Genomic DNA, 16,588 nt, shown 5'->3' with positions numbered 1-16,588 from the left:
GTGTATGTAAGAAAGTAAAAAATGTAATTATGCCTGCCATTGTGGGAAAGTTGCTCACTGTCAATCTAGTGCTGAAGACTGTGCTGATGAAAGCCAGTAAATCCACAGCTTCAGAAATTTTTATCATTTAGGCTCCTGCCTCCGGTCATCTGCTAAAAAAACCCCACCCCCCCAAAGAAAAAAGTTTTTCTGCTATTTGATAAAAGCATTAACACTTGGGATCTAAGCAGATCAATCTCCTCAGATAAATGACATTATTAAGAGAACTCAATTTGCAATCAGGAGTACCACCAGAGCTCTTCTGTGGGGTTCATTATTAAAGGTTTTGGAAATTACATTCTTTGCTCAATATATAAATCTTTCTTGGGAAAACTGTGAGGCATTTTAAATAATTTGTTTTATTTAGCAGTAATCTGCCCTTTCTTGATATATATGGGAAGAAATTTTTCCCATTCCTGGTACCTGAAACATTGATCTTAGAGCAGAATTTGATTCAATGATTTGTGACCCACTAATAACCACGAAGGTGGAGCACTTTCTACTTCATATATGTGTACAAAAAGAAATATGACTTGTTTTCCTTCTCTTGAGGAATTTCTTGTGGTTCTTTGGGGTCTATTGTTTCATTAGAAGTAGCTATTGAATTTCGTATAAGTGAAAATTCTTCACTGTTTTAGGGTACCTGGCTTGATCCTTTTGTGAAATTCTTTCTGGTAAATAATGTGGCATTACAGTTCATCAGAGCTTATAAGCTTTGAACATAGGTTTCCAACCTGTTTGTAACAGTCCAGTCTTAATTTCTTTACATCTAATAAAAACCCAAAACAAAACACTTTTAAAGGAATAGCAGTTACAAGAGTTAATTTTCTAAATGCTGGAGAGCTGTGGATAATTTTGAACATCTGATCATTGATAATTTTGTGAAATTATGCATGGAAGATTTTTTTTTTCTAAACTTAAATAATCAGTGACAACATAAAGCATAAAAATTAACATGCCTTCCAAATGTAAACTGCAGCTACTTGAACCTTGGATAGTACTTTGTTATCTGTGCAGTAAAATTGTCCTTTTAAAATGTTTCCAAGACTTTTTGTACAATGTCTCTTTGTGGCAGTGGTGTCTAGAAGTTACCAGTGCATTGTGTAAGCATTTATTTTGATTTCTCTTCATAGGTTATCAGTGTTTGTAGCTGAAACCTTTACCATGCAAATTTTTTGCATACTTATGTCATAGTAACTTTTAGTTGTCTTGAAATTACACATTTGAAATAGGAGTTTCCATGTCTATCTTAACGCTAATTTTTCTTTCTGAACTCTTTTTTTTGAGATGAGATAACAAAACCCAGTGTTTAGGTGAGGATATGGCTTTAGATTTATGTAATGCAATGTAAATACTGTCAGAATTTTCTGATTGCCTGTCAGTCCCCTGAAGCTCTCCTGTCAATTTACTCAGTTACTACAATTACTGTAGAATTCACCAACGCTTAAGGATGTTTCAAGTCATTGTCTCTGTGATGCACAAGTAGGTAGGGTTGGCTGCAGTCATGAGGTGTGTGTGCATGGGGGGCATGTTTGTACGACTTAGGAAGGAGCTAGCCAGTGACACAGATTCTCCTTTACATCCTAGATGTAAAGAATACACTACCTTGAATCTCTTTGCTGTGTTTTTCTGCTAGGGCTTAGTCCTTTTGTTTAAACAGCTTTACAGTCTTTGAAAGATGCACTGTTTAGTGCTGAGAAGTGATTAGAACAAGTTTCCCTTTCTGGCTCCCTCTGCTTTTTTTTTCCCTTCCTGTGTGCTCTCTGTCACTTCTATAGCGATCCACACTTAGTTTTGCACATCTGCCCCTTCTCACCCTGTGTTCCCCAAGGTCTGTGCTGTCAGGTCCCTCAGTGCCACTACCATACCTTTGTTCCTTGACATTGGCAGGAGCAAATGACTCTGGAGAAACCTGGAGAACTTTTCACTTTGCTTCTTCTTTCACACACCTCTCAACAACACTCTTGGAATTTTGCTCATGTTTTACCTTTTGTTGTCTCTTTCACTTATCAAATAAGAAGTTAGACTTCATTCCTCTTTATTTGTAAGTAATGCATGCTATGGCCCATCACTGCATCAAGTTGTCACTAAGTCCTGTATTGTGGAGTGAACAACATTGTTGTTTTGTTTATCTCCACAAAATCTCAATGTAGTGCCCTTCTGAGCACTACCTTGAGCACTGAAGCACATCTACCATAAAGTGCATCCACAGTTCCCTGACATACTGTCTTCCCTGGGTTTCTTCTCTGAGGGAGGTTGACCTGCTCTTGATATTCTTCAGGAGACAGAGAAATAAAAGAGAACATATATTCCTTTTTACTCTTTTAACTCATAGTAAGTAAAATAGGATTGCAAAAGCTGGTTTAAGTGAATTATGTTAAGGAACAGGAGTGTCAGTGATGTTATTCCTGTGGTTGAGTGCCATAAAATAGGGACTCAGCACTTCTGATGAAAATCACACATGATTTTCTTCATTTCTTATGCTGTTTCCTACTTTCTCCCTTTTATTTTTCTGCATTTATATATTGAATATAAATTTAAACAATGTAACTAGAAAAGGCATGTTTGTTTGTATATTTATAGTTTAAAAGCTGGAAGCTGAACCTCTGTGTATCCTTGAGATTTTCAGATTCCTGAAACTGTATATTCTGTAGATTCTCTAATGTGAATTCTTTTTTTTTCTGTAGGTTGCTGCTGAGAACAGTGCTGGTATTGGAGTATTTAGTGATCTTTTCCTTTTTCAGACTGCAGAAAGTGGTAATTTTAATAAAGCTACTAGTTATTTTAATTAAATCTGCTCTAATTTGTTCAAATAAACTATCCATGGCAAAGTTCATACTTGAAAAAATTCTAATGCATTTAGAACAAAATCATAATTCTTTTCTTATTCTCTCACTCAGTGGCAAAGATTTATTTTGTTCTATTTGCTAGTAATAGCATTTAGGGTGTGCACATATGGGTGTCTCTTGTATGCAAAGTCTGTTTCTGTTAGACGTTTCCTATGCCAGTTTCTAGATAGGCTGCTTCCAGAAAGTAAGGTCACAGGAGAGCAGAGCTACGTATTAAGTGGACCCATCTGTTGTTGCCTGCAACAGTACCAGGAGATAGATTTTGTTGTGGGATCAGCTCTGGCATTGCCTACTTAAATCAATCTGTATTGGTTTAGTGCTGGGTTCTAAGAAGCATAGCACAGAAACTATTGTACTGAATTTTTATGTCTTAATTCTGAAAAAAAAAATCTGAAATGAAAATAAAAATTAGAGTTGTTTTGAAGATTAAAAAAATGTAGTTTGAATTTGCATAATCTTTCTTGTGCTCCAGGAGCACTTGTGCCTTGGCTGAAGAGCTGGCACCAGTCCAATTACAGCAGGATGAACCAGTCTCAGTGGAATACAGAATTCATGCTGCCATGGCAGTGACTGTCCCTCTGTGTTTAGGCTGCTTTCTGTTTCTATGCAAGCTACAGAGTGAGACGTCTCAATTAATGTCAGAAAATCATCACTATTCTAAGATAATGCAATAATACATGAAACCAAATATGAGGAGTAGTAAACTTGCCACATGGAGCTATGAAAAATCATTATTCTTCACTATTCTAAGTACATGGTGGAAAACCATATTTCTGTGAGCTTTATGATTTACTCATCTTTGACAGAGGACAACACTTATATTTTCCATATGAGAACATAAGCATTTTACTTTTTGATGCATTTCTGACTACATTTTTATTAAAGCTAAAATCACTTATTAAGAATGTAATTGTAAGGTTTCTTCAAATTCTAGGTAAGTTATGTGTCAATGATATTACATTTGTACTTTTACCTTCTTAATCCTTTTTTTTGTTTTAACTCTTACTTTGATGGCTAAAGAAAGCCAAACGTCTTGATTAACACGCAGATGTGCAGTTTGAAGTAAGAAAGTTAGCCAGAAAATAAAATTATTTAAATTTAAAGGCTGTGGTCTGGGAGAGGGGAAAAGAGATGAAAGGTCTGGAAAAGACTCAGCAGGACTAAAAGCACTAAATGGGAAGCTTGGAGGAGCTGTCTTAATTCACCCGTGGAAGATCTGCAATTGTGGAATGCTGTATTTTTTAAAAGAGTGTAAAAAGCTAACCCTTTTCTCGGTAGTATCAAGGCTACCTATTACAGGACTTGCTGCAGACTGCGCTACATGTAGGCAGGACTAAGAGAGAGAGATTACTCTAATTTGCAGGAAAGTTCAGATAGCATGTAAAATCTCATTTAGATGCTGCATGTCATTCTTTTGTGCTATGATTAATACAGATACTCTGAAAAAGGTCATAGAAACTGTCACTGATACAAAGAACACCATTTCTACAGTAATAGTGAATAGTCTGATTAAAGTGAGTTATTTAAAGCTACCGTAAATCTATATGCAGTTGAAAAGATGACACAGGTAAAGTGAAATAAAATGCCCAGTGTTGTCAGATACTCTTAAACAAACAAAATTTTGCTACTTTTGGAATAGTAGGTGACTTTCTTCTAGAAAGAGTATTTTTAAGCTGACCAAACCAATTACTATATTATTATGAGACTGAAATAGTTATATTTCTTACTTAAACTATATAGAGAAAGAGCTGGTTGTATATCAGCTGCTTTACATGTGTTTGTGAATGATTGTTATCTATTTGCTCCAGGGTTTGGAAACTAGAAATGGTATTACAAAAAAAAAAAAAAAATAAAGAGGAATTTTCTTTTTTTCAGTGCTGAGAAGAAAAGTTTATCTTACTGCTTTTGTTTGTTTTGTTTTCAAGCTCCAGGTAAAGTAGTGAATCTCACAGTTGAAGCCTTAAATTCTTCAGCTGTAAATCTGATCTGGTTTCTACCTCGGCAACCAAATGGAAAGATAACTAGTTTCAAGATTAGTGTGAAACACGCAAGAAGTGGAATTGTAGTGAAAGATGTCTTGGTTAAAGTAGAGGACCTTCTGTCTGGGAGGTTGCCAGAATGTAATGTAAGTGCTATAAACCTTTTAAACTAGAAATAGACTTATCCTACAGAATACAGTTTTACATTGAGTATGGTTATACATTTGAATTTTGAGACATAAAAAGTGGAGAGGCTTGCTTTTCAGAACAATTCCAAATGCCTTACAAACTTAGACCCAAGGCAGGATATAATGGTTGAAGAAAAATCGTTCTGTTCAAAATCATTTAAATGGAATGCTTTTCCTTGAAAAACTCAGTTTAATCAAAGTAAAAATGTTAAGAAAGGTTAATTTTGTATCCATTTAACAAAAAATCGCAAAATAGATCTTTTTTTTCAGCTTTCAATTTTTAATTTTTTGTTTGTTTGTTTTGTAGGATATTCAGTTAGAAAAAAATCAAGAACTCAAGGAATTTTTTTGGTCAGTGAAGACATAGAGTAATATTAATCCCTATTTTTTATGTAGCATGATAATGCTTTTTATATTTCGAAAATATACTTTATTCTATCGCATTTCAATATTTTTGAAATACTTCTCATATCAAAATGAAAAGATGTATGATTATCAGAGTGATTTTCAAAAACACATTTGTAGTCTAAGTTGTTCTTAAAATAAGCATTCATTGAAAATTTTCTGAATTTTGACTATTCATTGGATTCAGACCTGTAACCACTGTATACCTTTCAGAATTTCTTGAGGAAAGTTCTCTTTTCTATCATTTATTCTCCTTTTCCTTCTTACTCTGAGGACAGTGTTGCAACTACTCAAACTTTTTTCCTTTTTTCTTTTTTTTCCCCTCCAACTTTCTAGGCTTAATATTTTAATGAAAAATGTAGTTTTAAATGACAAAAAGTACGACAACTTTGGTTTCAGATTTTATTTGGAAAATCATCTTAGGCATTGCGAAAGATTCCTGACGCCAGGCTGATTTAATTCAGCACTGAGAAGGCAGACTGCCACCTACTGAATCATAAGTATTGGTTACCATAACGTTTAACAGTTTTCCAGAGTTGTCTCCTGGCAGTATGTACTAAGAAATGCTTGTCTGGTTTTGTCCATAATATATGGATATATGTATTCTATATATGTATATATACATACATATATAGAACATATAAGTGATGTAAAAGGACCTCACTACAGAACTTTTTTTCAAGAGGGAGACTGAACACTGAAAAAGGAATCTGGGAATAATTAAATGAATCCTAGAGAGATGCTTCTGTTCAGTCAGATATGAGATCTTTTCAAATAAGACAGGAAACTATAACAATGTCACAAACAGATGTACCAGCACTGTCAATCTAAATTTGGAAATGGAGTGTAAAAAGGAGAATCAATACAGGCTAATAGTTTTTCAAAGGTGGTCTGCCTTTTTTAGATTACATATATTTACAATTATAGGTTATAGATACAGCTTATCGTGTTTCATATTTTGTCTTTATAGGATAAGAGTGAATCATTTCTGTGGAGTACTACCACTCCTTCAACTACTTTTGGGAAATCCACAATTCCTTCACAGATTAGAGTTACACCAAATACAGAGGCACCAAGTCAGATGAGCTCTGTTTGGAATGAACCGATTAGCTTTGTTATAACTAACCTCAGGCCATATACCACCTATCTTTTTGAAGTTTCTGCAGTTACCACTGAAGCAGGCTACATTGACAGCGCAATTGTCCGGACACCAGAATCAGGTAAATACTGCTTTCAAATGGAAATAAAATTCTCAGATTTAGCTAAAAACTTCAAAATATCAATTTGATTTTTTGTTGCAAGATACTTCAGCCTGAATCTGTCTTTATCTGTATCATGCTTTTGTATTTACATGATTACTTAATTTTACCTTATAGAATCAACTGATAATGTATGTAACAATGTATCTATTAATATACAGTGAGTGGGAGTTCAGTTATTATTAGGAGTCAAAGGTACCAAAGATATGGTCAGGACAGATCAAATTTTATGAAAAACTGAAGGTGATTTAAGAAATGCAATTAATAGTACAATGGAAGGAGAATTAAAAATAAAGATGGAGGGAAAAGGTGTCAGTCATAGTATTCAAAAAGTATGTGTATTGTGTACATGGCAATGCTCTTAAAGCTTCTTTGCCTTTGTAGAGAAACAAGCAGTATAAAGAAAACTCCTGTCATGTGGTTCCCAATCTGGACCTATTGCAGAAATTTGTTCACTAATGAAGAAATCTTTAAGCACTAGGTGAAGTTGATTTTGGATTACTTGCAATGCACTGAGAAGTTAGAATTGGAAACAAAGGTCCAGGAGAAGGAGTTTTATAATGGCTTAGGTAGTGGACAGCACTGTCAGTAGAGCTATACCATAAAGGCATTCTAGAAGAATTATTCTGGCTCTCTGCTTGCTAGTACATCATTCTTTCACTTAACTCGAGTTGATATTACTCAACTCCCTTTCTACATACAATATTCATAGCACTGTTCAGGTGAAAAGATATTTTATTCCTTTCTAAAACAGTTAATTTGCATTGCTTTGATAGAATCTGAATAGCCTTAGTTTGCTGCTCTGTTCAGGTTAATGAAATTTTGGACCGTTTCTCTTTTAATGATATCAGGGCTAATTTCCAGTATTTATTTCACCCTCTTAACATCCTAGGATAGATGCACTGGTAGTAAGAAAACCCTGGAAAGTGATGAAAAGCTTACAGAATGGGATTTAGTTTCACCACATGCATAGAAAGTTGTCAACTGTTTGAAAGATAAGGCTTTCTCTCCTTGCGTAGAGCCAGGGTCTGTGAAAAGGGAGATGGGCTTACTGGTCAGTGTGAGTGTGCACAGGGCCAAAGGCACAGTCAGTCCTTCTGCTCCCAGTCTCAGTAATCCTTCCTCTTAGCGGCACACCGGTACACCCAAGCTCGTTGGTACTCCATGCTGAAAATTATTTCTGTTTCCTCCTGCTAGAACTTTCTGAGCCATGCTTCAGTTCTCCTGTGTTTCTGACAAAAAGATGATATTTTTCTTGCTTTGATTTTTGGAAAGGAGGCTACTTCTTTAAAGTCTTTTAAAATGCTAGATTTTTTTTTTAAATCTGCATGGAAATACTCCCTTTGCCAGGATGGCTGTCAATTGGAGGACACTTTTACAAAGAGAAAAAGATTAAAACTTGGGAAAAATAGTGGAATTCTGAGATGATGCTTCAGAAATATGTGCAGTTTTACCTTATGCAATTTGCAAAACTAAGAATGATTAAGTAGTCACTACTGACTAATCTATAGCATACATTTTAGAAATGACAGGATTTTTAATTTCTTTCATTTGTGCAATAGTTTTTACAGAAGACAATAGTACTTTATAATAGCAGTATATTAGTTAACTTGTGTGTTTGTTTACAGCATCAGTTATTGTCTCCATATTGGCTTAGATATCAGACATGACTCATCAAGACTGATTTTCATAGAAATTTACATCAAACATTTTCCATAAGTTTACTTCTGTATGCAGCATTTTTGAAAACTGGGTTTGATTTCACTCTATGTGGATGTAAACAATTCCATCTCCTTTAATTGGATTCTGATTTTAATATCAATAATAATCTCTCATTACTTTATAACTGCAGTAAGGGGTACTTTAGAGAGAGCAGGGGTTGCATCCCGTAATCACTTGAGTGTTGGGTTCATTTAATTTGCACAAATAGTGTCATGAAAATGGAAAATTACTCATATATGAAATGTTTTAACAAACTTCATTGGTTATAGGTTTAGCTTTCAGGATAGTAATATATATCATTAGAGCTGCAAGAAATTTTCAATATGAAGTATTGTCTATGTGAAAAATGAACATATCCAAGGAAGGAAAACTTACCTGATGTGAGCCCTGTATTACTGAGCCTCTCAATCATATTTGAGAATCTTCTGTATGTAATCTATAGCATGGTAAAATCCATGCTAAACTTGGTAGAATCCCTGCCATCTTTGTCTCTTAACGACTATTTGCATACTACCAGCTCTCTTGATACCTTTTCTGAGCATTAACTTAAAAGAGAAATTTAGTAATTTTAATGACATATACTTTTCCCTTCAGAATATTTTATGTTTAAAATTAATTGTCTGATATGTGGTTTTGGAAATCCTAATATAAATTATTTTATGTTCAAAGACTTTTTCCAATATTGTTTAAGTTCCAGAAGACCCACCACAAAATTTTGCCAAGAGCAACGTTACAGCAAAGTCTTTCTCAGTACTGTGGGAACCCCCAGCCATAGTAACAGGAAAGTTTAGTTACAGAGTTGAGCTGTATGGACCATCTGGTAAGTCAGAGCTGATGTTACCATTTCTTTTTCTTTTTTTTGTGATTGTCTCCTTACACTTGTATTCTTACTGTGCCTGTCAATCAAAAATGAATATTTGAAAGCAGCGTTATGTATCCTTTTTACTACTAGATGTTTTAATAGCTTTTAGATTACTTTTAAGGGAAAAGTCCATCATGAAGAGGAGTATAAAATTAAATTCATATTAGATATTTTTAAGAATGGAGAAAAACTATTTTTCCTCAGTCTTTCAGGGCTAAGGTTGCAGCTGAATTACTGTGCTTATACATCCAAATCCTCCAGTCGGGAGGTCTGGAGGCACACTGTCTATAACGCTGCTGCTTCTTTTGAGAACTCACAAGGGATCACTCTTGAGGAGAAAAGACAATGCAGAAAGAACCATGTCCTGTCAATACCACCTAAGGAGTCTTTCTGCTGTGCCTTTTGCAACCCATCTTGTCTATCTCACATTGGCCGTTTTAGCCACCAGCATGCTTGAAGCAAGTGTGGTAGAGCCCTTACCAAATCTTTATTTGCAAAGCCTAGCCATGACATCCAAAGAATTCTCTATCTTACCTTTGCTCTTTTCTCTTTCTGTTAAAGATTTCTAGAGGATTTTCATTCTCGTGCAGTATGTAATCAATGTTTGAGTTTGTTTTGATGTTTTTGGAATTTTTTTGAACTCTGACATGTATACATAGAGAAATTACAGGACTGCCTGTAGTTAAGTAATAAGTTTATGAACTGTATTCTAATGTTTTTATGAGACCACACAGAAAAAGTAGCAGAAATTTTTTTTAAAAAAATCCCTTCCTCTTAAAACCCACACCTTCTTGAAGTGGCTTGTTGGTTGATTGGTTTGTTAGTTTTTTCCCCATACATTCAGTATTATTCCACTGAAGTTTGTTCAAAATTAGCTTTTCCCCAAAGAAATTTGGCTTTTCATCATTCATCATCCTGAAAAGTAGCCTTGGACTGTTTTTATTTTTGAGCTAGAATATCTTCATTTTTAATTCCAGGTCATATTCTGGATAACAGCACAAAAGACCATAAGTTTGTATTTAGTAACCTTGTGCCGTTTACAACATACGATGTGTACGTCGGTGCTGAAACAAGTGCTGGGGTGGGGCCAAAGACTAACCTTACAGTTTTCACTCCTCCAGATGGTAAGTAATCATAGAGAAGCAAAACATATGGACTGACTGTACATGACAAAGGGTTTCAGTTTTCCCTTCAGAGCCTTTCTCTGGTTTTGTCCAGTTCATACACTGTCACTACATTTATCCGCCTCTCAGAGATTGTGCAAGACATGAAGTCTCTTTCTGAATGAAGGTGGTTATTTTTAGATACGGTAATCAAGTTGCAGGCCCCCCCTCCTCCCCGTTAGATGGCAGCAAGTGGAAACGAAAAACAGCACAGGATTTCCCACGGCTGTTCAGCCCTAATGTTTCTTATGAAACCTCTGGTTTGACTAATTCTCAGCAAATCAAAGGCTCCATACCAGGGTGAACACCCTGGAACTTACCAGGGAACTTAGCTTTATGGCAGACCCAACATCGAGGTCTTGTCCTGGTGCAGTCAAGTGGTTGGTTCTGCCTGTGAACACACTGCTCTGTGGTTTAGAGGTTTTGGCTCCCAATAGTCAACTCACCGCATTAGAGTGTTGGATAGAAATGCAATTTTATCTTAGATGGATGTGAGATTGTGCAGGATTTTTGGTCAACATCTGAGGATGCAATTTAGAAAATCTCTCAATCAGTGATTTCTGGTAATGTTTGTTGTCAAGGTATAACACTGGGAGGAACAACTATCCTTATTTATTTTATTATTTCCTGAAGTAGCTGCTTTTGGCAGCTCTCAGAGACAATTTCCAGACGTAGCATACCTGAGTACAGTCCTTCTCATCTTGTGTCAAAATGCACTGTCAAAAGCCAAAGGAAATTTTGGTGGGTTTGATATTTCTTTTAGAGTAACATATAATTTCCTATCTTAATGCCAAATCTACAAATCCTCATTATGCAAGTAATTTCAAGATTGTGTTTTACTGAAAAGTATCAAATCTGAATATCATTCTATTGAATAAAAGTGTATTTTGTCTCTGCCAGTCCTATGGAAAGTACAGTATCATTAAGACTAAATAGTTAATGAAGAAATTGAACCAAAACCTGTTATAAAAGAGAAATGACCTAGATGTGTTACACTGATTTTTTTTTCAAGCTGTTTACTTGTATGGTTTTAATAATTTTAAAACTAACCTTTCATTTTCAAATACACTTCAGATTCCATATAGGAAGACAGCAAAGATCTGCTTGATTCCAATACACTGACTTCAGCAGAGCTATCCTGATTTACATCATCTTAGTGTCTGACCATACGCATACATATGTCATATATGTTAAAAAAACCCATGCATATTTTTAGAACTGTAACTTGTTTGCTAAGAAAATATGTGAAGTAACTCTCTACCTGCACAGGATCAACTCAAAAGTAAAGGATGTGAAATTTGACAAGGTGCCTGTTGTGCCTTGCATGCAGGACTGAAAAAGCTTGTAATAATCACAGGTGTTTAATGAAATCAATTTTTTTCTTTAATATTTAGTCCCAGGTGCTGTATCAGATTTACACTTAGCAGAAGTAGAAGCCACATATATAAAAATTGTTTGGAGGAAGCCACGACAACCAAATGGAATCATTACCCAGTACCGAGTTAAAGTACATGTGCAGAAAACACTTATGACTCTGGAAAACATTATTCTTGGAGATAAAAATACGGTATTCTTTTTTTTTAACATGGATTTTTTTTTTTGTTATATTAAATTTGCTCTCTGCCTTATTTGATAGTTGTAGAATGTGGAATTAGCCACCATAGATGAGTTGTTAAGGCTTTTAAAAGCCACCTTCCTCATTCCACTCTCTCTGACTGGGTTTCAAAAAGATTCTCATAATGCTCTCACCATAACATGAAAAAAAAATAATTCTGGCAGAATGATTCAGACTGTCTTAGCTACTGAAGGCAGGAAGTCATAGCCTACAGTCTTGTCCTTCTGAGTCCTTGAGTTCTTTTCTGCATAGGGTGACCTCACTGTAAGAGTTAGGTGCCTAGATTGATATACAGTCTGTAAGAGTTGCCTAGACTGATACACATATTTATGTGCCTAGATTGATACACAGCCACTCAGCAAAACCTCTAGAAGATGTGGAGGTGAATCCTGTGCAGAAGTGAATTCAACAGAAGTGTCACAAGGCTGGTTACGTGTTCTACTAGCAAGGCAGACATACCTAGACTTTCTCCCTCCATTTGCATCCTTAAATTTATATGTGTGATACTACATGCTGAACTCCATGCTATGGTTGCTTACTAAGGATATCTGCACGCATCTATGGGATTATATCCCTCTGGAGACTCATGCTGTCAATCAGTCCAGCTTCTGGATTTTGAGTGCTGATGTGCTTTACACTCTTAGAGGAGAAACTCTGAGTACACAGCACAGAAGCGCAGACTCCTAGTAAACATTCAGCTCAGGATTGAGTTCTTTCTGAGGTAGGGCTTTTTGGTTTGAATTTTGAATATAGGTGCCCAAAGTTTGCATAATTCCTTTTTTTATTTCAGACAATGATGTCTTTCACTGGATCTGAATTGGAGTCTAAGTTTTTGATGTAGAGCTCAATGAAGGAGTTCACTTTCAAGTTGAATGATATACATTATATAGAGCCCTGGAGGCAAACATTAAGTAAGGAGTAAGGGAAAAAAAAATTGGGATAAGAATCCATTCATTAAACCAGAGAGGCGTCCTTGGAAAATTAAGTATGTAACTTTATAATTAAAGATTGTATCATAGTACAGACACAGAAAAATTAGAATTGTCTGCACAGAAATATTTCAATGATGGAATTTCCTAGTTTCTGAGTTCTTATTATAGCATCATTGCTGCTTTATTATAGTTTATTGAATTTTCTAATTAAAAACCAAAGCAAATAATAAATCTTTATTTAGAACTCCATTGACGAAATCTTAGAGCATCTATGGGATTTGAACTGTCAGATCCACAGTGCTAATCATACTCAATAACTAGTAGCAATAAAATGTTGTCTTATATGTAGAAAACCCTTATAAGCAAAAAGTATCTCAATGTGAGTTACTACTTTGCTCTAAAAAGCTGGTGAAGATGAGTCATATGTTACTTTTAGCTCTTGGTACTTAGGTGAGATTGATGCTGTATCTCTGCCTGTGGCTAATGCACCCCTAGTTAAAGGAGTAGAAAAGCTGCTTTGCCCTCTCTCCACCCAGAGTCCATAGGGAAAGGACTAATGTGTATTAGTTACTTCACTGTAAAACCATCTCTTTCTGGCTATGAGGTGGCTCATATATGTGAGTGGGGGAGTGGGGAGTGCTCCAGATGGCAGCAGAACAATTTAGAGACACTGGAGTCCTGGATTTGGTCCCAGATTCTGAAGGGGCATAATGATTTGGTGCTTACACACCATTTTGTACCTATGTTCTAGCCTCTCTCTTTTCTATTATGCTTTTGTTTATTCTCTCCTTTCTGTTCTTGATCCCCTTATATCTGCTGCCATCCCTTTCCGACATTTGTTCTCTGTCCCTTCTCTCCTATGGGAGTCTATATCACTTACCTTCCTTTTGCTCTTCCTTTTTACATATGTACTCCTTAATTTTTCCCTCCCCTTCAATTAATTAGCTTCTGTTTTTCTTCCTCTCTGCTTATGACATCTTAGTGACCTAGTCAACCTGTTAATCCTTTTCTTCAGGGCCTGGTAGGGATATCTGAAGTCCTCTTGCTTTCATTGCCTGCTACTTTCTTTCAGAACATGCTTAATACAAATTTAATCTCCCAAATTCAAATGTATATCTGTTCACTATAGCTTCAAGGATATAGCATTACTGTTAAAGGCCTTACTCTAAAATTACCACCTTACTATAATATCCATATTTTAAGAAATAAAAAAAAAAGTGTTTGATTAAACAGTAATCAGAATAAAAGGTTGTAGGCTACTGGTAACTGAGCTTTTTTATTAAAAAGATTGCATTTTGCAAAGTTAATTACTGTAGTGAAAGATAAGGTTCATATGCCAGCATTTATATAGTATGTTTATATATATGTATGCACAGATATACCAACACTATTTCTATATTATATATAAAATTAATTATATAATTTAGTGATGACAAGATTTGTGATTTACTTTTGTATTTCTAATTTTTAGTATTTGATTGATTCTTTGGAGCCAAACACAATAAATGAAAACATAAACCCTTCTTCTCCCACTTGGAATTCATTGGAAGCAGCCAATGATTTATATGAAGGTTCAGCTGAAATGTTTTCCAGCATTCAGACAGCTTCCCCAGTAATATTTACAAGTGTATCTGGTGATAATTTGCCTGCTATAAATGGAGCTGCAGAATTACATTCTGCTTTGGGTAAGGTATTTTAGGATATTTTTCTACCTGTTTCTTTGTTCTGAAGGACCCTCATCACTGTCCCAGATATGATCTCTAGCACACAGTTCAAGCAAATTATAAATGGGTCATTGGCTGGAGTCAGATTTTTTTACTACCAAATAACCTTCTGAAGCAAATGAGAATGCCACACAGGCAGGAACTAGCCCCTTGTCACCCAGCTGACCTTCCTAGTGAAAGAAGCACCCGAAAGCCATCAGCCAAGCTGCATAGACAATCAGTTATTACAGTTGCCAAAGCAGGTGTGATTGTCAGGGATTAACATATCTCCAAGCCCTTCAGAGACCTTGATTTCTCTAAGCTGTTTGACTAATAGGTTTTCAAATGTCAGTGAAGGTAAATAGGTCAAAAAGTTACAACTTTGCTATATGGGTTACAAACAGGTGGAGATGACCCCATGACATGGTGATGTCATTAGTGAGTACACTTGTTCTGTATTATCAATGGGCCACTGTTTCTTTTCCAAGTATGGATATTTACAAATCATTAAGCAGGCTTCAGCTGACAGGCAGGGATTTCAAATACCTCTCCAAATTTTTACAGTGTTTGAACAGTGGGGAGAAACTAAAGTTTTAATTTTTTTTTAAGTTTTAAATTAATTTAATGAAGTCACTGAATTCCTCTATATACACCAGTACCTAATACCAGAATTCAATCCATTATTTTAAACTACAGTGGTTATTTTCTGTACTTGGTTAATCCTGATGAACCTTCCTTTTTATACACAGAAAACATACAGTGTTTTAAATGAAAATCTTCTTTTTATGGCCTCATTCATCTTGAAGTATTGAGTTGCTTAAAGATGTCTGTGTTGCTGAAAAATTGATTTCAGACAATGTCTGTTGTGATCCAGAGTAAGAGTATTATTTTATAGTAGTTACAGTAGTTAAAGCTGTTGACGGCCAAATTTTCTTCAGGGTCTGCTGATTTTTCAATGCCTTCACGAAACTCTGAGCCTGATATGCAGATATGAGAAGGACCCACACTTTTTCATTTGCACTGGCATAATGACTGCTTTATAACAGATGATTTTGGCTATCACAGTTGGATTGTGACTGACTTTGAACTTTATTGGAGACGCAGCAAAAAACTCTTTGTGGGCATGCATGTCTTCTTCGTTCTGCTGACCACAACTCTTCTGCTAAAAATCCCGGTGTGAAGGGGTCTGTGAAGGCAGCCTTTCCAAGTATGGTTCTTTTAGCACCATTGGGAGGGGGAGGGCAAGGAAGAGGGAGTCTATCTTTCTCAATTTAAAATATTTTAAAAACCTCAAAAATTTTATCAATCCAGAAGCCCCGGTTCTGAAATCACCGGAGAGACTGGGCCATATACAAAGGTACCTTTTCCTAGTTTCTGGGGGATTTCTCACAAACCTCTCAATTCTACTTGTGGCCTATTCATTCTTTTACCTAGACCAATCTATCTATTGTACACATGCAAATGGACCTATAATAGACTCTCCTTTGTGTACTTAAGAGATGGAGTGTAGACTTTTCTTCATATTTCTGTAATTGTCATGAAAGTTAATTATTTTACAATGAAACAGTTGCAGGTTGCCCTGCCAAAGTGAGTTCAGAATGCATAAGAAAAAATGAGTTTATGAGTAAGTAGCTATTTCTCTCCATTTACTCACAGATAATCAGTTTACCATCAACGTTTTGGCTGAAGAGCTGTCATATGTTATAAAGAGCCTCACACCTTTCACAGATTACACAATTAGTGTGTCTGCTTTCACTGCTGTTGGAGAAGGACCACCATCAGTTCTTACGGTCAGGACATGCGAACAAGGTAAAGTGTTGTAACTCTTGTATTATCAAGGTTAACATACATGACTTTTTTCATTAAACATTT

The 16,588-nt window shown here is 35.6% G+C and overlaps 1 protein-coding gene across 5 annotated transcripts in view; it reads left to right on the top strand.

Moving 5' to 3' along the window:
- PTPRQ (protein tyrosine phosphatase, receptor type Q) overlaps positions 1-16,588 on the top strand; it is a 118,530-nt gene that overhangs the window by 17,565 nt on the left and 84,377 nt on the right. For all 5 annotated transcript variants that reach the window (XR_003531319.1, XM_027665740.1, XM_027665731.1 and 2 more), the window contains exons 14-21: positions 2,727-2,796; positions 4,814-5,013; positions 6,431-6,680; positions 9,133-9,261; positions 10,281-10,427; positions 11,861-12,033; positions 14,485-14,698; positions 16,373-16,525. Coding sequence is in view for 4 of the 5 variants with exons in the window: in XM_027665740.1 (XP_027521541.1) it covers positions 2,727-2,796; positions 4,814-5,013; positions 6,431-6,680; positions 9,133-9,261; positions 10,281-10,427; positions 11,861-12,033; positions 14,485-14,698; positions 16,373-16,525 (1,336 nt within the window). In the remaining variant the exon portion in view is untranslated. The remainder of the gene's footprint in view (positions 1-2,726; positions 2,797-4,813; positions 5,014-6,430; positions 6,681-9,132; positions 9,262-10,280; positions 10,428-11,860; positions 12,034-14,484; positions 14,699-16,372; positions 16,526-16,588) is intronic.

The sequence above is a fragment of the Corapipo altera genome, unplaced genomic scaffold, assembly GCF_003945725.1.
Source record: "Corapipo altera isolate COAL_440 unplaced genomic scaffold, ASM394572v1 1, whole genome shotgun sequence".
Lineage (NCBI taxonomy): Eukaryota > Metazoa > Chordata > Aves > Passeriformes > Pipridae > Corapipo > Corapipo altera.
The sequence above is the reverse complement of the archived record's forward strand: the minus strand, read 5'-3'. Positions and strand labels throughout refer to the sequence as shown.